Source organism: Histoplasma capsulatum, genomic scaffold, assembly GCF_000149585.1.
Source record: "Histoplasma capsulatum NAm1 scaffold_1 genomic scaffold, whole genome shotgun sequence".
Lineage (NCBI taxonomy): Eukaryota > Fungi > Ascomycota > Eurotiomycetes > Onygenales > Ajellomycetaceae > Histoplasma > Histoplasma mississippiense.
Window position 1 is genome coordinate 1,510,383 of NW_001813982.1, and position 21,826 is coordinate 1,532,208.

Here is a 21,826-nt window from a genome sequence, read left to right on the forward strand (position 1 = left end):
TGGTCACCAGCGCCATGGTATACGGTAAAACATCATACTGGATACACATCATACCGGACCCAAGGTTTTGTGCTGCCATCATTTATTTCCCCAGTATTTCTTGCTCTGCGTCGTCCACAAAGGCGTATTTGGAGTGTCTCCGAATTGCATCGCCCTTGTAATAGAAACAGAATGGGATCGCGCAGCAGGCCAAGCCGAGGAATGCGATAAGGGAGCTTGCCCACTGGTAACCCAGCTTGTCATACATTTGGCGAGTAAACAGCACGACAGACGCACCCCACATGGATCGCAGAAAGGTTTTGGCGGCAAGCGCGGAAGCAGCTTGGTGCTGGTAGGTGTCCACTGTCGGAAAGCTGGGTAAGTATGACGTCATCTACCCACTAGGGAAATTAACGCGAAGGGGGAAAAATAAGGATAAGTAGTACCTAGGTAATTATTACACGAGTTGTACAAGAAGATGAACCCGAATCCAACAGGGAGGCCGCCTAATGTCGGCCCAATCCAGTGCATTTGCGGATAGGATGTCCATGCAAAAATGAACATTCCAATGGGAATAAACCAGCACGACATCATCATCGGAACCAAACGTATCTCTGCAGGTGGTCTACCGCCATACCGCGCACTCAATTTTAAGTAGTGCTTGTTAACTAGTGGAGAAAAGCAGGCGCTGGCGAATACCCCGATTGAGAGAGGAATAAACATGAGTCCAGTAACACTTGCGGAATAACCTTTCCCTCCGTGATAGACGATGGGGAATCTGAAAAAGGTAAAGAGGTGAGCCCTACTTCCTGATAAGATTAATTCTAGGCTACGTCATGGGAAAACACTTACGCAATAAAAAACATGTAGAGGAGGCCGTAGAGAATCGACATATAGATCGAGAAGAGTAAAACAATAGGTTCCAAGAAGAGAAGCTGGAATGGCCGGAAAAAGAACAACTGAAGCTTTTCGCTCACTGGTCTAGAATCTAGATCTTCTTCTGTCACATATCTCTCGTTTTTCGTCTCCTCCCTTAACCTTTTGGCTTTCATGGCGAGCAGCGTGGGCGTGTAGGTCTCCGGGACAGTAAAAGTGAGCAACACCCAAGTGGCCCCTGACAATATGAGCTGTAACCAATAGAGCCACCTCCAACCTTTCGCATCGGACAAAAAGCCGCCGATAAGCGGCCCTGCAGCAGGGCCGATGAATGGCGCGGCACTGAAAGCTGCCATGGGAACACCTCGCTCTTCGTTTCGCCACATGTCTGCCAAGGTACCTCCAACCAGTGTCATGGGTGCGCTGAATGCCACACCGGCAATGGCGCGGCAAACAACGAGGGTTGCAAAGTTCTGGGCTACCGCACAAGGAATCAAGAAGACAACGGCGACCATCAATGTAGACGTGTATACTGGTTTCCGGCCAATCATTTCTGACATGGGCGCAAAAACCATCGGTCCTGGAAACCGCAAATATAAGCATGCTGACAAAAATGTGTGCCCTACCCTCCCGATTTGGAAATGGGGCAAATTTAAATTCAAAAAGAAAATGAAAAAAAAAATGAGTAAAAACCCACCAATACCAAACCCAATAACGAAGACTGTGATCGTAAGTAGCGCCACGACCTCCCCCACGGCGAATTCCTCTGCTACCTGGTTTATACCAGCCGTGATTACGCTACTATCAAAAGCGACGACGAAGCACGTAACAGCCACCACCATCGTGATGTACCATTTCCGCGCTTTACTCCAGTTCTTTGGGTTCTCTGGATCGTCGAGTTTAAAAGTGACAAGCTCGTAGTCCTCGATTTTGCCTGTTGCATGGGATCTGACTGGCTTTGTGATCCGGCCTTCGGGAGTTTCTCGTGTATATTCCTCAAGTGTAGCATTCTCTCTGAGAATACGGGATGGGAGGTCTGTGGGGTCAATCGTGTCTGGAAGTCCAGCAGAGTAAGTCGGCGTACGCCGAATCGCATCAACGTGCGGGGATTCCTCCTCCATTTTGACAATGTTTTCAACGTGTGTGATATTTTCCCCCCCGAAGATAAACAATACTTAGAAACAGCTGAAACGGACTGGGCACCCTAGCTCCATATATACCAGGCGAAGAAGTTTTTTTAGCCAGGGCAAAACGGCACTTCGGCCATGTTGGTGACTTCATTGTGGGGACAGGAGAAGGACGAGGGGTCCTTAAACTACAGATTCATGCTTATCATTGGACATTATATAAAGTATCGTAGGGGCCCGTGAATTGCAGGGATGTTTCTCTTTCGGCGCTCGGCGAGCGCTCGGATAAGTGCTCGGGATCCCACTTTATTTTATACAGACAACATTTCGTGGCGAAGGAAAGACTTAAGTGGATAGCCACTGAGGCTTTGAGAACTGGCAGGCACGGTAATCCGCATCATGCGCCGCTGGGATCGTACATAGTATTCGGTTTTACCCCTGAAGTTCCGATTCTCGTAAAGTTGGCTAACGAATGTATCTTGACATGGCCAGGTGTAAAAAGAGGAACAAAACAAAACATCCAAAGCGGATATCAGTTATAGCAGCCTCAACAATTTTTTTTAGCGACAATGGTCTGCTGCCTGAAATAACTAGACAGGATTTCCGTGGCCCTTTTGAGAATCGAATATCGATCCGAAGGCAGATTGTGTATATCATTGTGCATGCACAATGGTTAACGATATGGACGTTCGGGTTGCCGAACGGGATTCAGTCAAGCGTAGGGCGCTAACTGAACCGCGGTCGTCATCTGGTGGGCCATGAAAAAATAAATATGGGTCTTCCCGGATCAAGCGGCCCAATATAGTCTCAACACATCAAGTGGATAAGTAGAGGCCGCTCTTGGGGCCGGAAGTGCAAAATTGAATGTTTTTCGGGTTCTAGTTAAACGTGATTAGCAAAAAAAATTGAATGTGGGAAACAATGGAAAATCAAATTCTCTCAACAAAGCAAATGCTGAGCATCATGAGTTGAATTTTTAAAAACGATATCTTCATGTTGTATTCAAGATTGAATTTTTTCACTTGGGCTTTCGGCCGGAAAATTTGTTGGCAGGCGGACAATTTCTAGCTCGTTCATCATCTTTCAACCCTGACTCCTTTTATCTTGCTATATTTCTCAGACCTTAACTGAAAACCCCTAATCCTAAGTCTGATGGGAAAGGGAATCAGAAATATCATGAAGAGAGAGTTTGTAGTGTGTTTTAGAAAGGCCAAATAGCATGCCAGAGCTGAGCATAGTTCCGAAATCGAGCCCTGGCGGGGTTCAGGCAAAAATCCAAGCTCTGTCTATCTTCAACCGTAACCAGGGATGTTGCTCAACAAACGCTGAAAACTGACCAGATAAGTTTCAAGTGAGATTGAGAAAGGATGGCAAGAAACAGATCGTGTATTAGCTTGGGCTCTTAGGGCAGGTATCTGTGGTTCAATGCAAAGATGAGTATTGAGGAACCTTTATCAAGTAGGTCTTCATGCGATGATAGAGAAGCAGATTGCTGCGCTTCGTTCAAACCTTGTTTCTGTCAAAGGATATTAAGCCATCTGTATAATCGTTAAAATTATGGGCGTCTCGCGACATTGAGAATCTGTTTGGCGAAAATTTATACTAGGGGCCATCCATCACGTCGTCAAACGACAGCAATTCTTGTTGATGCTAAGGTTAGCGCGGCGCAGGCGGTGCGCTAGTTATCAGCACGTGACACAACAACTAGCAAGTCTTGGAAGAAATTCTTGCTTTTGGCGGGGAATATTTTTGCCTTTACAGACTCACATGTACAGCAACGGAGCTGACATTGCTGCTGATGGCTGGTTAATAGAGAGCTAAACTCTTCCTTACGAAGGTTCTCGTCTCCAGGTGTTCTGCTCTTCCTGCCTGTTACACAGTTCGAGTAAGCCAAATTGGCGCGGGGTATCACTTGCTGACAATCTACAACTATGGTTAGATGACCTTTGTTCATATACCCATTCGCATTGACCAGCATTCATAATGACTTCCTTTCAGGCCACTTATCTCACGATTCCTGGCTCAATTGCCTTTACTCAATCCCGAAGCCGCTCCATTGCAGCAACCATCGGTGTGAAGGATGTGCGGGCCCAGTGGATTCATTATGTTCATGCTGCTGGGGATTTGCAGCAAAGGGAGCGCGCGGTTCTAGAACAGCTTCTTCATTACGGAGATATTGTAGGTGTGCCGGGCTCCTTTGAGTCAACAGACGGGCCATTCATTGATTATCACGTTAGCCCGCGAACGGGCACAATTTCGCCGTGGAGTTCGCAAGCTACTGGTATATCTCATGTCTGTGGCCTTAAAAATACTATCAAGCGTATTGAACGCGGTTTGCGAATCTCGTGTCTGCTTGCTGAAGACCGAAAAGAGTTGGATAAAGCTGCTTTGGACGTTCTTCACGATCGAATGACTCAAATGATAAGTCAAGATGAGCCAGATCTTCACCTCATGTTCTCAGAACACCAACCTCTTCCCCTTGAAACAATACCGCTTTATGGTGAGAGCAAGTCCCCGATTGAGGTGCTACAAGAGGCAAACGCCCGACTTGGTTTGGCATTGGACCAATCTGAAATCGATTACCTGGTGGATGCCTATGCGTCTGGTGGCCCAGTGGGACGGCCTCCTACCGACGTCGAGTTGTTTATGTTCGCGCAAGTTAACTCCGAACATTGCCGTCATAAGCAGTTCAATGCTACCTGGATCATTGACGGCAAGGAGAAGCCTCACACCCTGTTTGGAATGATCAGGAATACCCATAAACAGCATCCAGAATACACTATTAGTGCATATAGCGATAATGCTGCTGTCTTGGAAGGAGAAGTAGCTGGTTATTGGGCGCCCAACCCACTCAACGGAGAATGGACTCAAACAAAAGAGCAGGTTCATTTCTTGGCCAAAGTTGAAACACACAATCACCCCACTGCGGTGTCGCCTTTTCCTGGCGCCGCAACTGGATCTGGAGGTGAAATCCGTGACGAAGGATCTGTCGGCAGAGGTTCAAAACCGAAGACAGGTCTTACTGGTTTTTGCGTTTCTGATCTATTGATTCCTGGACATAAGCAGCCTTGGGAACTTGACGTTGGAAAGCCCAATCATATCGCAAGCAGCTTGGATATTATGCTTGAGGCTCCAATCGGAAGCGCCGCGTTCAACAACGAGTTTGGAAGACCATGTACTGCCGGTTACTTCCGAACCCTCCTTACCAGAATCGATGTCGGGAATGGACATTCAGAACTCCGAGGCTATCATAAACCCATCATGATTGCGGGAGGTGTTGGAACTGTAAGGCCGCAACACGCACTTAAAAACCCACACGCTGTCAAACCGGGTTCATTTTTAGTGGTCCTTGGCGGACCGGCTATGCTCATCGGGCTGGGTGGAGGCGCAGCCTCCAGCATTGCATCTGGAGAAGGATCTGCTGATCTCGACTTCGCTAGTGTCCAGAGGGGAAATGCTGAGGTCCAGCGGAGAGCACAGGAAGTTATTAACGCCTGCACGGCCATGGGCGCTGATAACCCCATCAAGTTCATCCATGACGTCGGGGCAGGAGGTTTATCTAATGCTCTACCTGAGCTAATTCATGATGCTGGCCTCGGAGCAAAATTTGAGCTCCGTGAAATTGACACGGCTGATAGAGGCATGAGTCCTATGCAGATATGGTGCTGTGAAGCTCAAGAACGATATGTTATGGCTGTCGGTGAGGAAGGGATGAATAAATTTACCGCGATCGTGAAACGGGAACGCTGTGGTTATTCCGTTGTTGGCCGCGGGCTGGGACAGCCTGAAGAAGACAGGAGGCTTATTCTTCTTGACCGGGATTCGAAAAACCAACCCGATCCAATTGATCTCCCCCTTTCGGTCCTCTTCGGCAAACCACCGAAAATGACGAGGAACGTAACATCTAGACAACTTTCTCTCCCTCCTTTCGACTCTAGCCTTCAGACTTACTTGCCCAACATCACTAAGGATGGCCTGCTTAGCGAAGCCGTTACTAGAGTCCTCAATCTACCAGCTGTTGGTTCCAAATCGTTCCTCATCACCATTGGCGATAGAACCGTAGGTGGACTCACGGCAAGGGATCAAATGGTTGGGCCTTGGCAAGTTCCCGTGTCAGACGTGTCTGTTACGGCAACATCATTGCTGCAAGGGATGAGAACTGGTGAAGCTATGGCTATGGGAGAGAAACCGACCTTGGCCCTAATTTCACCAGCTGCTTCTGCAAGAATGGCCGTCGCAGAATCTATCCTGAATATCGCTGCTGCAGATTTGCTTAGTCAATTGTCCCGTGTCAAGCTCTCGGCCAATTGGATGTCAGCCGGGAGCCATCCCGGAGAAGGTGCTGCGATATACGAAGCAGTTGAAGCTATTGGATTGGGCCTATGCCCACAGCTAGGTATTAGTATACCTGTTGGGAAAGACTCGATGTCAATGAAGATGAAATGGAGGGATGAAAAATCTAATGAGCCACTTGAAGTTACAGCCCCCTTGTCTGTGGTGATCTCGGCTTTTGCGCCCGTTGGCGACATTCGTAAAACTTGGACACCAGCCCTCCGCAGCTTCGAGGAAGTGGGAGAAACCGTGATTATGTTTGTTGATCTATCATTTGGTCGTAAGGCCCTTGGAGGATCCGCACTGGCACAGGTGTTCGGACAAGTGGGAAATCAATGCCCAGACGTCCATGATGTTGAACTTCTGAAAGACTTTTTCGACGCTACCCAACAGCTCCAGGAAGCCGACATTGTCCTTGCATACCACGATCGATCCGATGGAGGCCTTTTCACAACTCTTGCCGAAATGATGTTTGCTGGTAGGTGTGGAGTTCAAATTATGCTTGATGATATATGTCAGAGCTCCGATACCCACCACGCTCTCGAGACTCTTTTCAATGAGGAGCTTGGTGCAGTATTCCAGGTCCGTAAGAAACATGAGACTCAATTCCGAAGCTGCTTTTCAACTTGTGGCCCCCCACCTGGATTGATATTCCGAATCGGTCGGGTATCCGACAAATCCAAGCAAAACCTGGCCATCTATCATGATTCCACTTTGATCTATCGGAATTCCCGAGCCCAGCTGCAACAGACATGGGCCAGCACATCCCACCAAATGCAACGACTCCGCGACAATCCCACAGCCGCAGATCAAGAGTACGAAAATATCCTTGACGACAGAGATCCTGGCCTGTCATACAACCTCACTTTTGATCCCAAGGAATCAATATTGCCGTTAATGACTAACCTTACCTCACGCTTCTCCCCCTTCTCTACTAAACCTCGAGTTGCAATCCTCCGCGAACAGGGCGTTAACAGCCAAGCTGAGATGGCCTTTGCTTTCAACATGGCCGGCTTTACTGCCGTCGACGTGCACATGACAGATATTATATCCGGACAAGTGTCCCTCACATCTTTTGTCGGCATTGCAGCTTGTGGCGGCTTTTCATACGGTGATGTCCTGGGTGCAGGCCAGGGCTGGTCCAAATCAGTTCTCCTGCATAAAGACACCCGGAACGAATTCCAATCCTTTTTCCAGCGTCCAGACACTTTTGCTCTCGGCGTCTGCAACGGTTGCCAGTTCCTTAGCCGTCTCAAGGAACTTATCCCTGGCGCCCGGCACTGGCCTAGCTTCGAACGAAACGAGAGCGAACAGTACGAAGGCCGTGTCTGCATGGTAGGCATCAGCGATCCGGACCCAGCAACTCCCAGCGTTTTCCTTCACGGCATGCACGGCTCCAGCCTGCCCATTGCCGTCGCGCATGGCGAGGGCCGCGCATCGTTCACAAACTCGAGTTCGGACGCAGAGAGTCTTGTGAATCAAAATCTCGCACCGATCCGCTATGTGGATAACTCCTCGCTGAAACCTACGATCAGATACCCTTTCAATCCTAATGGTAGCCCAGGAGGTATAGCGGGAGTCCGAACTCCGGATGGTAGAGTCCTGGCTCTTATGCCGCATCCAGAGCGGACTATCATGGCGGGGATTGGAAGTTGGATACCGCCCGACAAGGTAGAGGAATGGGGTGATATTGGTCCATGGGGGAGGTTTTTCTACAGTGCAAGAAGATGGGTTGGCTAGATTAAACAAAAGCTGTTTTTCTTTGCTTTTTATTTATTTATTTATTTTTTGGGCATCATGTCTTCCTTGGCAAGTTCCTTCGATGTAACCCCCTTCCTTCACGGCCATCCTGTTCAGCTTTTATATTCTTGACGCTGAATTATATCAATTCTCAACATTTATCCTACCGCAGCCTATCTGTGGCGCTTTGCCTGCATACCTCTATATCCTTCACATGTCTCAACGCCAAACAGTCCCGTACCCATTTTCATATTTAGTTACTTGTAGAAAAAAATATTAAGACGCCAGCTCTGATTTAATAGAAGCGAACATGGTTTGATGCAAATTTTGAATGATAATCTAGAGTTGCTAGGGTATCCAGCACCGATATTTCAGGGAAACTTCTCATGGGGGCCCAGGTAACCAGCTTTTAGAGACATTGTAATCAACGGCTATACAATGGATATAACAACATGCATCGTGACCTGCGTAATGCCGAAATTAAGACAAATATATCACACCCGTACTCTTCCTCCACTCCAATTTCTCCGCAAGAATCTCCCAACTGTTGTGACCATCTACGCGCCCCATGCCCCGCAAACCTGCCGTAATGAACGAACACAACCGCTCAAATTTATCCCTAACAGCGATTAATCGCTTCCTGTACGACGTTTCAAGAAACGAGACACTGGTTAAATTTCCCTCGTCCTCCATGCTATCATCAGTATCGCAGGTACCGTCATCGTCAACAGAGCTAGATTCATCATCACGGGACCAGGAATGACGACTCCTATGGCTCCCGCTCGCCCTATATCGATGCCCAGTGGAGGAGCGGAGTGATCTGCTATTTCCCTGGTCGAATTGATTGTCGCCATGGCGCGAGATTTGAATATCAGAGAAATGTATACATAGATCAAGAAGGGATGTGACTGCCTGGTAAATCGGGGCGAGGTTGGGGGAGAGCAAGCACTGATCTTCTAATGACGAGGTGTATGATTGGTGAGCAGCTATCATCCCATCTACATCTTTCACCTTCGATAGCGATTCCTTCATGTTTGCCGTCGAACTGCAAATGACAAGCTGTGTGAGATGTGCGTAGAGGACATTCAAAAACCAGACGAGGTGGTGTCGAATGCTGTACCCGAGAACATCGTCTTTCTTCTCGCTTTCAGTCTTTGAATGTAATGATCTTAGGAGCCGCTGCCGCTCCACGACATATTTGGCTCGTCGTATTTGCATAAGGAAAGTCGAAACACGTCGATATGCTAAAAGTGACTGTTTTGTAATAATATTAGCCACTGGCCAAGGAAGAATATAGTCCATGGCGATGGCTTTCAAGATTTGGACGGAGCGACAGTGGTGTTCAAAATCTCGAAGTCCGAGCTGCTTTGATCTGATTATGAGACGACTGGGATCGATACAGGCTAGGCTACTGAATGCTCCTTGAGCGAGCTCGGTGAGGAAGAATCTATCGTTCCATGACTGAATCCCTTTATCAATCAAATCGAATATTTCATGATCGATTATCGATGAAAGTGACATGTCTTTTCCCAGGTATATGTACTCAAGTGCCTCCAGGGAAACCCAGAGGCCACACTGTTCGTCCAGTTGTTTCCGTAACAAGTTCGAAGAAAAAGAGTGGTTGGAATCAATGAGTCGATCAAATGAGCGCTCTAGAAGTACTGTAAATGGCATCAAGGGAGAGAAGAATTCTGAAGAACAAATATCCTCATACGAAAAGTTTTTACATTTGGGGGCGTCTAAAAGCGCTGGATCTATGCCGAGGCGGCGAAGGAATATCATGCTTCTTCCCGTGGTAAAAATCTTCTTTGCTGCAGGTTGAAAAAAACTAGGTGCGTAAAGTTGTCCATGAGCTTCGTCCAGTGTAAACCATTCGTGCCAAAGCGTCCTTAGGTCAGTGAGTTGCTTTCCCGAATCAGACACAAAAAATGAACCTAAGGTCCTGTCCAGAAGTCCAGTTTCTATCCACAGTCGTATTGGCCTTGCATACACTTCGAAGCATTTGAAAAATATCTTAGCCACATCCTGAAAAGTTTTATCGTCTCCGCACGCCTGTTTCGAACAAACAAGTTCGTAGAGTAAATCCAAACACAGGAACGGCTCGTTTTGCGACTGATCGCCTAGTTTGTTGATGATGTCTGACAGTTCTCGTAGCAGATATGTTTCCTCGTACACATCTGAGTAGAGTCGAATCAAACTCGGCGTAGAAAACTCAGTTGTTCTTGAGTATTCCGCTTCCATATGCGATAAATTTTTGGTAAAGTTACTCAAGTAAAATTCCACTTCGCGCTGAAACATTTGCATAAATTGAAGTTTCTGGGGGCGCTTAACAAACTGCCGAATAACATGTAATTTGGCTCCTTGGACACCAAATGAGCGAAGTAGGTTCCCGAAGGCAACTGGCGATACGTGGCGCAATCTAAATCTCCGATCAACCTCAACGTTACCGTCCAAATACCAAAACAAAACAGTAGGCAGGTCCTGAAGCATAAATATGGTCTCTCTTATTACTTGAAACTCAGTAAGGCACAGGTCATCCTCATTCATCGGCTGACTAGTTTGCGCAGCCCTATTTCTCCAGAGCTCAAGATCCTGGATGCGTGAAAGCAAGGTCTCATCTTCGACTGGTAAAAAAGCGCTATCAGGGACCTTAAAATCATCCAATGGAGGCTTGGGCCGTTGAGGGATAATTCGGGGGATAGATATGTCGCTCGATAAGTCTGATAGATCATCATCGGAGGAAAGTGCAGCAAAATCGATATCCTGCCAAATACCTTCCTGGTCACTGGGAGGGTCCGATGCATAAATATCTTTCCACGTTAAAGGCGGGGGCGAAGCTGGTCGTTGAAGTAAATCCAAGTCCTCGATTTTGGAATGTATCGCAGGCCTATCCGAGAGTTCCAAGAGCAAAGACAACAGTTCAGGGGCCCGATGGCTCCTCCTTTGATTTAGCTCTTCCAGGCGTATACGAAGTGCGTCGGACAGTGCATCCTTGTTTAAAACTTGAAATTTTTCTTGGAGGCCGTCAAGTCTCTTTGCAACATCCAAGTGGTCTGTTCTTCCAGCACTGTTCTTCTTCAGGGTCCTCTCAACCAGGGATTTTAACTTATGAAAGTGACGGCTGCCCTGCTACAGGTTAGAAACAGAACAGTCCATTGATTATCGGCTTGAATACTTGCTTTGTCGGACGTGTTTGTAATTATGATGATGAGCTCGTCAGTCAGTGCCCCGACATTTGCTGATAGAGCCATAGCCTGCCATATTCTGTATCCAATCTTAGATTAGATACTCAGTCGCGGGTGGCAGGGGCATCGATATCCTTACGCGTCTATTTACTCATAGTTCTGTCGAAGTGCCGTGATGCCCATGATAATGATATCGCGAAACATAACTAGTCCGTAACAGGCAGGCGAATTTGTTGCTGATTCAGCCAACGAGGCGGCTCGAACCACCAACCTTCCACAGCTTGCTCTCTACCGCAGACAACAATCAGAAATCTATCCCTTCACCCTCACTCTCCAACCAGTCAACGGCCATGCGCACAGTAGCACCATGGGCCTTGCACGACCGCTTCGTTTTCTTTTAGCGACCTGCTTCGTTCTTACCCTTTTTCTCATCTTCCATGTCTCCAAATCACCCCCGACTCTGACTAGAGAAAAGGGGAATTACGACAATGGGCTGCTACGAGAACCGCTTCTAGATCGTGAGTAACTCGTGTGCTACCACATCACAATCCGACACGTATTGACAAGATCCGTAGCTACCGGAGAGCCTCCTGAGCCACTTTGGCGGGCAAAAGATGATGCGTATGCGCCCGGCAATCCCAACTCTGCTCGCATCAATGCGACGCTCCTCTCCCTAGTTCGGAACGAAGAATTGGAGGAGTTGGTATTGACGATGAGGGATCTGGAAAGGACATGGAATAGCAAGTTCAATTATCCTTGGACTTTTTTCAATGACAAGGAGTTTACGGAAGAGTTCAAAATTCGAACCCAAGCAGAAACGAAAGCGAAATGCAATTACGGTACGGATAAATGCGCAGAATTTCTCCCGGCCTCCCCCTTGTATATAATGGCGATCTAATCCTTTTTTTTTCATTTACCAGAATTAATCCCAAAAGAGCACTGGGATGTGCCCGATTTCATTAATATGGACCTCTACGACGAATCCTCCAAAATCCTCGAGGAGAAAAATATACAATACAGCAACCTGATGTCATACCATCAAATGTGTCGCTGGAACAGTGGCATGTTTTACAAGCACCCAGCTTTGGAAAACGTGCAGTACTATTGGCGAGTTGAACCTAAGGTCCATTTCTTCTGCGACGTCGATTATGACGTGTTCCGCTACATGCAAGACCACAACAAAACTTATGGCTTCACCATCAATCTCTATGATGCTCCTGAAAGCATTACTACTCTATGGCCACAGACACTTAAGTTCCTCGAGGCACACCCAAATTACCTACATAAAAACAATGCAATGGACTGGCTAGTGGACAATAAGCAAAGACCAAAACATCACAAGGACGCGAACGGCTATTCCACCTGTCACTTCTGGTCCAACTTCGAAATCGCGGATATGTCCTTTTATCGAAGCCAGGCCTATGAGGATTATTTCAACCATTTGGATCGTGCTGGAGGCTTCTTCTATGAAAGATGGGGAGATGCACCCGTACATTCTATCGGCCTCGGCCTATTCGAAGACAAGAGTAAAATCCATTGGTACGTCAAGATTTCTTTGCTTTTCTCTTTCCTCTTTTTTTTTTTTTTTTTTTTTTTCTTTTTCGCCTTCACAATATTCTCCAATATCATTACGCCGTCAATTTCCTATCCTAATGTCCTATCCTATCGATTAGGTTCCGTGACATCGGCTACCAACACATCCCATACTTTAACTGCCCGAACTCTCCGAAATGCAAGGGCTGTACGCCAGGGAAGTTTTATGCCGGTGAACCTTTCCTTCAGTTAGAAGATTGCCGACCAAACTGGTTCAAATATGTGGGGACTGATTGATCTGGCGATCTCTGTGGAACAACTTTACTTCCGGAAGTGACGCTAGCGCGACACACGCAAACACACCCGTATAAAGACGCGTAGAACAAGACAAGAAACTTGTTGGCTCCTCGATCACGCGTTCTCAATCTGTTGAAGTTAAAAGGGGACTACTTCCCATACCCCCTTTCGCTCCCGCAGCGATGTGAATGTGACATGTGCCTACCGAAACTCCTGAAAGTGAGAAAGACAAAAAAATAAACAAAATAAAAAATAGCGGGCGGTTTCTTTCACCCACCTCCCCTGTCCGCTTAATTCAAATCCACCTCGACAATTAGATTCCCAACACAGGAAAAAGAATAAAAAAAAAAAAAAAAAAACCAACCCCATCATGCCCCCAGCCATGATACGGGGAAGCGATCCGAACGCCAGAGAACACGCTGACTGCTCGGTATATGTATATATATGTTGATTCAGTTGATTCATTTTTTGTATACATGGAACATACAGTTTTAATCAGGGCATTCCCATCAGCATACAGCCCAACTCGCAAACATTCCTCGTCTACATATCAAACGGTAGAAGAAAGAGGGTAGGCAAAAGGACCGGAAAGGGGAGAAGAAAAAAAAAAAAAAAAAAAAAAGCCTGTTCAAAACCCTCATATATTATCACACATGGTAGATCGGACGGAGAGAGAAGGGGCGTTAAAGGCCGGAGACGGAGTTGTCATTGCTGTCTTGTTCTTTTTGGCATTTGTTTTGAGCCCACATGTACCCCGTTACGTCCAATCAGCGTACTCCATACGGCGTATGCCTGTTATTAATACCCCATAGTTAAATATAGTTAGTTAGTTGATACTTAGTTAACAGAAGCATTATCATACAGCTTCCCGTCCTCTCGTTCCTGCTACTCTACAGATACTTTTCCTACATTCATAACCCATACATAGCCGACAACCAGTACATACATACATAGAGCGCCACACCAATTATAGTGGTTCACCGCCCAAAATATTCGTTCCGTCAGCGCGGTTCAAAAATTAAACTTCATGTATCATTCATGCAAGAAGGCTTCCTCCGTATTATTCCCCACCCTGTCAGAGAACTTTCGGAAAATAGTCGGACGACGGTTACTACTATGACTAACCGTGGGGTTTGGTTTCATGGTTTAAAGGGAAAGCTAATATCCATAGTATGTATATTTTCGCTCTACACGTGGGTGCTGGTAGAATGAGGTTTGTTAAAAGGGGTAAGAGGACTGGAGATATATATATATATATAAGACATGTCGTCCGTTGGGATGATTGAATGTAGGATCATGGGGATTACATATTAGTTGAAAGATACATAACTATTTATAATTTACCATTTACCAGCTAACACTCCTAGGAATTGAAACAGGTCGAAAGTCTAAACTCCTATCCCTCCACTTTCTGTTTCGTTTTGTGCCTTTTTTTTGTGGTTTCCCGCCTTTTAAAAGGCTTCTGCCGCTGGTAATTTTATCATGCAATAATCTTCGGCTGGAAAATACAAAAGGAAACATAGCGATAACATATTAGGTTTAGAATACAGGTTTAATAGGGCGAACGAAAGATGTTCATGCTTTCGGGTCGGGAGGCCAGGTTGTGGACCATACCAGAGCGTATGGCTGGGGGGAAGAGGGGCGGGTGATGCGGAATGCTTTCACAGTGATGTCCACCTTTCCCTCTGGAGGATTGTTCCACATAATTTGCTCAACATTGTTCACTCTATCATAACCAGAACCGGTGCCCATGTTTCCGTGGCGTTCTTGGCCATCGAGGGCTATCGCGCTGAGGTCTAAGTCGTTCTGAAGGTGTGGGCCGGCCGGATCGGTCCACACAAGAGTTACCTTCAATGTTCCATTTGGAGGAACGGTCAGAGTGAGTGTAGGTGCCTTCTCACCATGCCCCAGTGCCTTACCTTCCAGATAGCCTCCACCTCTTCCACTAGCTATGCAAATAGAGTTCGTGAGATTGAGCAAGCCCCATCCGGAGCTATTGTTGGGAGACGGGCCAGCTTCACTGGGTGTATACTGCCCGACGAGTTCCATAGCACCATGCAGGATCAGAGCTTTCAGAAGTGCGGCGGTGGGACTCTTCACACCGTTTTTAGCAAGGCATTCGCGCACACATGCGACGCAACCAGCAGCTAGAGGAGTTGCCATGCTTGTGCCTGCCAGGAACATCCACAAGGGATCGCTGCTCTGTCCAAATCGAGAGGTCATCTGGGCGCGTCGTGAGAGAGTGGACAAGACGGCGGTTCCCGGGCAGACCACATCAGGCTTGAAACGACCCTCTACGGTTGGTCCACGGCTGCTGAAAGCCGCCATTCCTTTGGGGTTGTCGGCCATTCGGTCATTGCACAGGGGATCCACTGGCCAACGACTGCCGTATGTGACGGGGATGTCGGGACGGTTATTTTCACTAGCGCCAACAGTAATGATGTTCTTCGCAGATGCTTGTGACCCAATCTGGCCTTGGTCGATCTTGCCATCGCGGTTGGCGTCTACTCCATCGTTACCACCAGCAAAGAGGATAACCATATCAGGATGTTTCCAGACAAAATCGTCAATCTGTCGGGCTGACGCGTCATACGGAAGCTGGCCAAAAGGAGAAGCTGATCCCCAGGAGTTTGTGTGTATGCGTGCCCCACATTCTTCGTACGGAACGCGGAAAAGCTGAGTCAAATCCCGCGGAATACCACCCAAGCCATTAGACCCATCAAGGACGGATTGCAATACAAGGTGAGCCTTGGGTGCGGTGCCCATAATCGAGCCTCCCATGGACTTCGACTCGCCATTGCCAAGTACGGAGCCGGCAACATGCGTGCCATGCCCGTCTGGGTCATCGCTCCTGCCCTTTCTCCCCATATCGTAGAGTTTGTCGACCCGGCCCTTGAAAGCTGGATGTGTATCCTCCTTATCGCCGATATCAAAACCGGTGTCACAGGCTACGACAACCTGACCCTCACCCTGACAGTCACCTGGCTCGGTATACGTGCTGGTGCCGCTACATCCGACGATTTCGCGAGCCTTGTTGTTCCAGAGAACAAAGGGATGGACCTGCTGGATGAGGTATACTTGGTCAATGGCAGCTATATCATCAAGATATTCTTGCTGCACCTGAAGACGGAAACCTTGAGACGTTGCTTCCAAGCATTTCAAATCAGCACGAGCCGCCTTCGCGACTGCCTCTCTAACAGAGTCATCATTTGGATCGACATCGTGATGAACGATGATATCAACCAATTGAAGGTGACTGGTTTTGGGGGTAGCAGTAAATGCTGACAATTGATTGACCTGCGGAGTTCTTGATTTCAGACTGCCTTGCACAACAAACTGATCACAGTAGGTATTGGCCCAGGAGATAAATTCCAGCGAACGAATCTGCGTCAGGTCGGTACCCTTGTAGCTGCAAAGGAATGTACCTTCGGAGACGTATTCCATGATATTGACGCCTAAGGTCTGAAGCGCACCATGTTCCTCAGTTGACAGACAATCAGAGCTTGCCTGGATGAGGACGTAGTCTGATTTGGAAGCATCGTCTGCGATCATACCAAAGTCCATCAATTGGCGGGACTCTGTGCTCGGATCGAGTGTATTACCGTTAATGCAAATGGAAGGCATGGCTGCTGAGGATTAACGGGTCAAACACTCAGTCGGTTGTAGGGGGATAGAAATAATAGGTGGCAATTACGCTTGATCTATAAATAAGTAGTGTAGAGAAAGATATATAAATAAATAGGTACGGTAGAGACAGATATGTATGGAGAGTCCAGAGAGACAGGATAGGGAATAGAGAAGAAAGGAGGAAAAAAGGGGAAAAGGGAAAGGGAGAAAAGGAGGAAGAGTAGCTGCAATATAAAAGAACCAAACAAGCTGGAGACGCGGAAATCAGCCGTGGAAGGGGGAGTGGGAGTGGGGCTTTGGGGCTTTGAGACAGGTGGCAGGAGGGAACCGTCGTCAATGCGTCCTTGCTTCATCACGATGGGATGAAACACGCACTGTTTATAAAAAAAGGAACAGACGCAGATGAGAGACCGTCACGTCGCTTCGATTCCTCAAGCTGTGGCCGCTGACCACCCAATATAGTGTGGTGGCGATGAGGGTCCATGAATAGAAAGAATCTTGTATGAGTTCAGTTCAGTAGCTAGCTAGGCTTAGCTAGGCTTCCAGCTGATGGTTGGTTTAACTATAAATAGGCAAAGCTGTTAGTGAGTCCTAGGGCATTGTTCTATATATATTTTGAGCTGACTGGTCTTCGGATGGCACTAGCTTTTGTTGACGTGAACAAACTTTTTGAATGTTCGGTGAGAGATGTTTTGGAGCTGGGTGGTTAATGAATTCCCCCCGTCTTGTAAGTGGATTCCATCCGTACATGATTGGAAAAAGGCTCGAGCATCAAACGTGTACGGAGTACCGCTTGAGCAATCATCAGGCAAGATGGCTTGTGGTAAATTCAGCTTCAACGTTATTGAAACGGTGTATGGCCCACATGATGAGCCCTAGGGAAACACTGCAAAAGAGCATGAATGGCGATGTTGTAGGAGGATACCGTTGGTCGTGTGATTGTTACCCATCTAAGCGAGAGCAACATCCATGGATAATATGTGTAGGATAGTTGAAGATTGTATTGGTGGAGCTATCTACAAAGAGCTGGGTACTACGGCTACCCTATCACGTGCCCCCCAACATATCCATGTTGGCCCTAGGCTGCCTATCACGGACTTAGCGCACCGCACATATATGCCTCAGCTGCCTACATGCTAATAATACAACCACTTAAGACGTCCCACAACATATCCATTTGTATTGCTCTCGCGTAGTTAGTTTAGTAATGACAACCAACGTTATCCTCCTACATAGTGATGGGTCACGTGATATAGGCAGATGTTATTGTTGGGGGGATTGGATTGGGTTATTAGGCCACTAGGGGGCAAAAGAGCTCAATCACCACCAGCGCCGTGGTGGTATAGAGGGTACAATCCAATCCCCTCAACACCCCCCCCTCGGACCCACTCTACCATCCGGCCAGCTGGGGGAACCTGGCTCTTCCTAAGTTCCACTATCCTACTGCCATTGGTCCTTGGTGGTCTTCCTGAGTGCCTAACCACCAATCTCCTCCACCTTGGTAAGAGAATGTGCATTAGTAAGGGATATTGACAACCACTAGTTATCTGTGGGACGTCTAAGTGGTTGTATTACCATGTCGCCCGCTGACGCATATATGTGCGGTCCGCTAGTCCGTGATAGACAGTCTAGAGCCAACACCTCCCCTCAGACTAGCAGCTGTACAGATATCTATCTATCTAGAAATCCTATTATACATGAAATCAAATCAAATCAAATCAAATGAAATCAAATCTATCTATCCTTCTTCTATCCTTCACCCTTTCGGCATCTGTGAGGCTTCGGTTCGTGATAGTAGTATCGATGTTTGAAAAGTTGTTCAGTGACAGAGGCAGTGGTGGTGTCAGTGGTATTCTTAATGATGGATCTCATCATGATCATCTTCGTGGTATCTCTGATGGTGATTCTAACAGTGATAGAGGCGGTTCTGACAGAAGATTCATCGACGATTCTTGTGATAGATTCTTCAGTAGATGGAGGAGTAATGACGGTGACTTGTATAACCAGTTCCATCTCATCCTCCCCTTGTTTCATATCCTCTTGATCTCTTGACAGAGAATCAGAGTTTTCAGCTGATTTTTGTAAGGATTTTCCCATCCTTCTGTCCCAATATTCATTCATTCTCTTCAGACATTCATTTTGCTTTTTCAGATATTCATCTTGCTTTTTCAAATATTCCATCATCATCTGTATTAAGGTATCGGTTGTTGGTGTTGGGCCCGGTGGCTCAGTGGTAGTGATAGGTTCGTATTCATCATTGCTAGCTGGGGTATCCATCCTCATGGTAGCTCGAGTTCTAGAAGGCATTCTTCCCCCTATATCAATCAATTTTTAATCTTTTTCCCGCGATCAAAGCTCTTCTAGCCTTCGTCAGGATCCCTTCTGCTGATCAGCGTAGCAGCTCGCGAGACGTTAGATGAGCAGTGGAAGGTTTAATAAAAAAAACAAGCAATCCGGGTCATAACCTGTGGGACGTCTAAGTGGTTGTATTAGCATGTCGGCAACTGAGGCATATATGTGCGGTGCGCTAGTCCGTGATAGGCAGCCTAGGGCCAACAATATCCAGGTCAGTCGACCTTTGTTTCAGTCATATCCTGATGGCCAAGGATTCCATCGGGATGGCTGAGCGCTGGTGATCGGGATCGGGCAGTTGTGTGCGGTGGATAGACCTCTGGCAGGAGACGAAGTTTGAACTATCCACTGCATCTCTGGACAACGTATTCCCTCTCAACTAGTCTTATACTCTGAGAAACCAGCGCTTGCAATCTGCGTGAGAGATTACCTTTTGACTTTGATAGTACCAGACGCACAGTTCGCCAGCCAACTCCCCGAAGAGCAGAAGAGCCACAAATGGAAATCACGGTCACCCCTTAATCCCAACAACAACCAAATTCCTTGGGCTTTGCTGATAGTCAAACACCGCCTCCACCCACGCCTCCTTCACCTCAGCCTGCTCACGCAGAAACAGCCACCGATCCGCCACAATCACTGATTCCACAACCCCAGCACTAAACGCCATGAGACTCCACACAATGCTCAAATTCTTCCGATACACTGCATACCGCGCCTCATACCGCTGGAACACTGTTTCAGGCAACCCGCATACCTTTTCCCGAATCGCCCCCCCGTAATGCGCATCCCGCGATAACTTCTCAATAGCTGCGTGCGCATATGCGGCAAACGAAACGAACGCAGCCTTACGCATCGATCCTACAATCAACGGCGTACCGCTGGCCACTTCCTCCGCCTTGCCTCCGCCTTCCAAGGGTACATCGCCAATTGGACCCCCAATCCCGGGAACAGGCACAACGCCATAATCCACCAGCACCCGCTGCAACAGCGCGCGGTAAAAGTGTCTTGTGAAGAAAATCTCGCTATCCTTCGGGCCCCAGTTATAAGGCGCCTGGACAGCCATCATGCGCGCGGTGATGTTCAACTTGATCCCTGTACCGCCCTCGTGCCTGTACGTTTCGAGCTTCTTGCTCATGGGGAATCCGTGTGGGTCGTAGGCATTTGACGTGGCTTCGAGGCGAGGGTGGAGGGAACGGAGGATGGGGAGTTTGTAGGTTGCAGGACCGAGGCGTTCGGTCATGAGGTTGTAGCAGCAGCCGATCATGGCGATGGCGGTGACGGAGGGGTTGAGGATGAGGGAGCGGATGCCGTGGTGGACGAGGTTGCCACAAGAGTGGAGGGAGATGACCATCACGCGGGCGGGTTTGGTATTGCTTTCGGAGCTGGGAGGCGAATTTGGATATTTGCATGTACGTTGACTTTGTGGATTTTGACCGTTTGGGCTTGGAGGAGATGATGGTTCCACGACATGCCTGACTATGGCCTCCAGGTATCCATTTTGGATATCATGTTCGATATAATCCATAGACCCTTTAGAACCATGTTTCTCCTTTGCCACAGCGTTATATGTAGTCCGGCCATTATTGCGGCCAACACACCCCCCCATATCAAGATCAATCACATCCTCCTTCCCATCCTCAACCCGAACCTCCTCCCCATTTCGTGATGTCGACACAGCAGAGTCAGACTCTGCCGCAACCTCAACAACACCACTCGCGTTCTCCTTCTTCCCTTGGTTCTTCATTTTGGTCTTATTCTTCTTCAACTTTGCAAGCACATCCTTCCCCATCGCGCCGCTAATATTATTCTGCCTGCGTTCAATAGCGATAATCTGCCGATTATACAACGGGCTCGCCAATGTCCTGCCCAGGTAATTCTGCCCGGAGCCAAAATCGACAATATGCGAGATGACCTCCGCCCCACCTGCTTCCTGTTCGATATAATCGGATAGCGCGTCGACGTAGCGCGCGAAATGAGCGACTTCATGGGCTTTTTTGGGTTTCATACCGATAGCAATGTGCTGCGGGATGGTATCGTGATTACCATTATTAAGATTATGATTATTATGATAATTATTGTTGTTGGAAGGTTGGCTGTTACTGGTGTTGGATATTGGGATTGGCAATCGCGGAAATTCACGCCGGAGGCAATGTCGGCGAACATCATTGATATATCGCAGAAGACTCTCGGGGGGAAGCACCGGAGCTCCTCTCCAGCAGCCGCCAAAATCATCTCCATGCAAATTGGCCGGACCTGTAATATTCCGTAGCAGCGCGTCTATATCCTCTCGCATGAGCAAATCTAATATAACTCCAATATCATGGTGCACGAAGAAATCCCTCCACTCTTGCGGGAGGACGGTTGTGTAGAGATCTGGAATACGGGTGAGGAAGTCGAGGATATGCACGCCCCCGCACAGGTTGCGGAATATAGTAGAAGTCGTTATGAAGGAGAGGAGGGAGGATATGTAGGTGTCCGCATCCGGCCAGCAGGCGGGGAGCGGAAGGGGGGTTTCGGGGCGCATAGTGCATGGAGGGGTATCGTGGGCTTCTCAGATGGGCAGATGTTCTAGCGACATTGCGAGTAGATTCATGACGAATTGTATAAGATACAAGAGAATGAAGTAATGTCCGTCGAGGAAACCGACGGGAATCTAATTTTGCTGGAGAGAAAGAGTACTCAGTACCAGCCTAACGGACAATAGAAAAATATAAATTTTTGAATTCGCAGTTGAGCTCCGGACTTGGCGCCAAGCTTCCTAAAGCGACAAATCATCTA

The 21,826-nt window shown here is 47.7% G+C and overlaps 7 protein-coding genes across 7 annotated transcripts; 3 read left to right on the forward strand and 4 right to left on the reverse strand.

Moving 5' to 3' along the window:
• Nucleotides 1–82: 82 nt before the first annotated feature.
• HCAG_00439 (hypothetical protein) lies at nt 83–1,976 on the reverse strand (the record flags this gene model as incomplete). Its single annotated transcript, XM_001543343.1, has 4 exons — nt 83–342; nt 426–622; nt 832–1,435; nt 1,553–1,976. 4 exons carry the CDS (start codon nt 1,974–1,976, stop codon nt 83–85), a joined length of 1,485 nt encoding a protein of 494 aa, XP_001543393.1.
• Nucleotides 1,977–3,965: 1,989 nt separating this feature from the next.
• HCAG_00440 (phosphoribosylformylglycinamidine synthase) lies at nt 3,966–8,054 on the forward strand (the record flags this gene model as incomplete). The annotated part of the gene is made up of 1 exon (XM_001543344.1): nt 3,966–8,054. One exon carries the CDS (start codon nt 3,966–3,968, stop codon nt 8,052–8,054), a length of 4,089 nt encoding a protein of 1,362 aa, XP_001543394.1.
• Nucleotides 8,055–8,534: 480 nt separating this feature from the next.
• On the reverse strand, nt 8,535–11,305 carry HCAG_00441 (predicted protein; the record flags this gene model as incomplete). Its single annotated transcript, XM_001543345.1, has 2 exons — nt 8,535–11,159; nt 11,204–11,305. 2 exons carry the CDS (start codon nt 11,303–11,305, stop codon nt 8,535–8,537), a joined length of 2,727 nt encoding a protein of 908 aa, XP_001543395.1.
• A 301-nt stretch (nt 11,306–11,606) lies between these two features.
• Nucleotides 11,607–13,069, forward strand: HCAG_00442 (conserved hypothetical protein; the record flags this gene model as incomplete). The annotated part of the gene is made up of 4 exons (XM_001543346.1): nt 11,607–11,757; nt 11,815–12,078; nt 12,160–12,778; nt 12,913–13,069. 4 exons carry the CDS (start codon nt 11,607–11,609, stop codon nt 13,067–13,069), a joined length of 1,191 nt encoding a protein of 396 aa, XP_001543396.1.
• Nucleotides 13,070–14,644: 1,575 nt separating this feature from the next.
• Nucleotides 14,645–16,693, reverse strand: HCAG_00443 (predicted protein; the record flags this gene model as incomplete). The annotated part of the gene is made up of 1 exon (XM_001543347.1): nt 14,645–16,693. One exon carries the CDS (start codon nt 16,691–16,693, stop codon nt 14,645–14,647), a length of 2,049 nt encoding a protein of 682 aa, XP_001543397.1.
• A 2,866-nt stretch (nt 16,694–19,559) lies between these two features.
• On the reverse strand, nt 19,560–21,094 carry HCAG_00444 (predicted protein; the record flags this gene model as incomplete). The annotated part of the gene is made up of 3 exons (XM_001543348.1): nt 19,560–19,772; nt 19,803–20,978; nt 21,092–21,094. The coding sequence occupies 3 exons, from the start codon at nt 21,092–21,094 to the stop codon at nt 19,560–19,562; spliced, it is 1,392 nt and encodes a 463-aa protein (XP_001543398.1).
• A 274-nt stretch (nt 21,095–21,368) lies between these two features.
• HCAG_00445 (predicted protein) lies at nt 21,369–21,620 on the forward strand (the record flags this gene model as incomplete). Its single annotated transcript, XM_001543349.1, has 1 exon — nt 21,369–21,620. The coding sequence occupies one exon, from the start codon at nt 21,369–21,371 to the stop codon at nt 21,618–21,620; it is 252 nt and encodes an 83-aa protein (XP_001543399.1).
• Nucleotides 21,621–21,826: the final 206 nt, after the last annotated feature.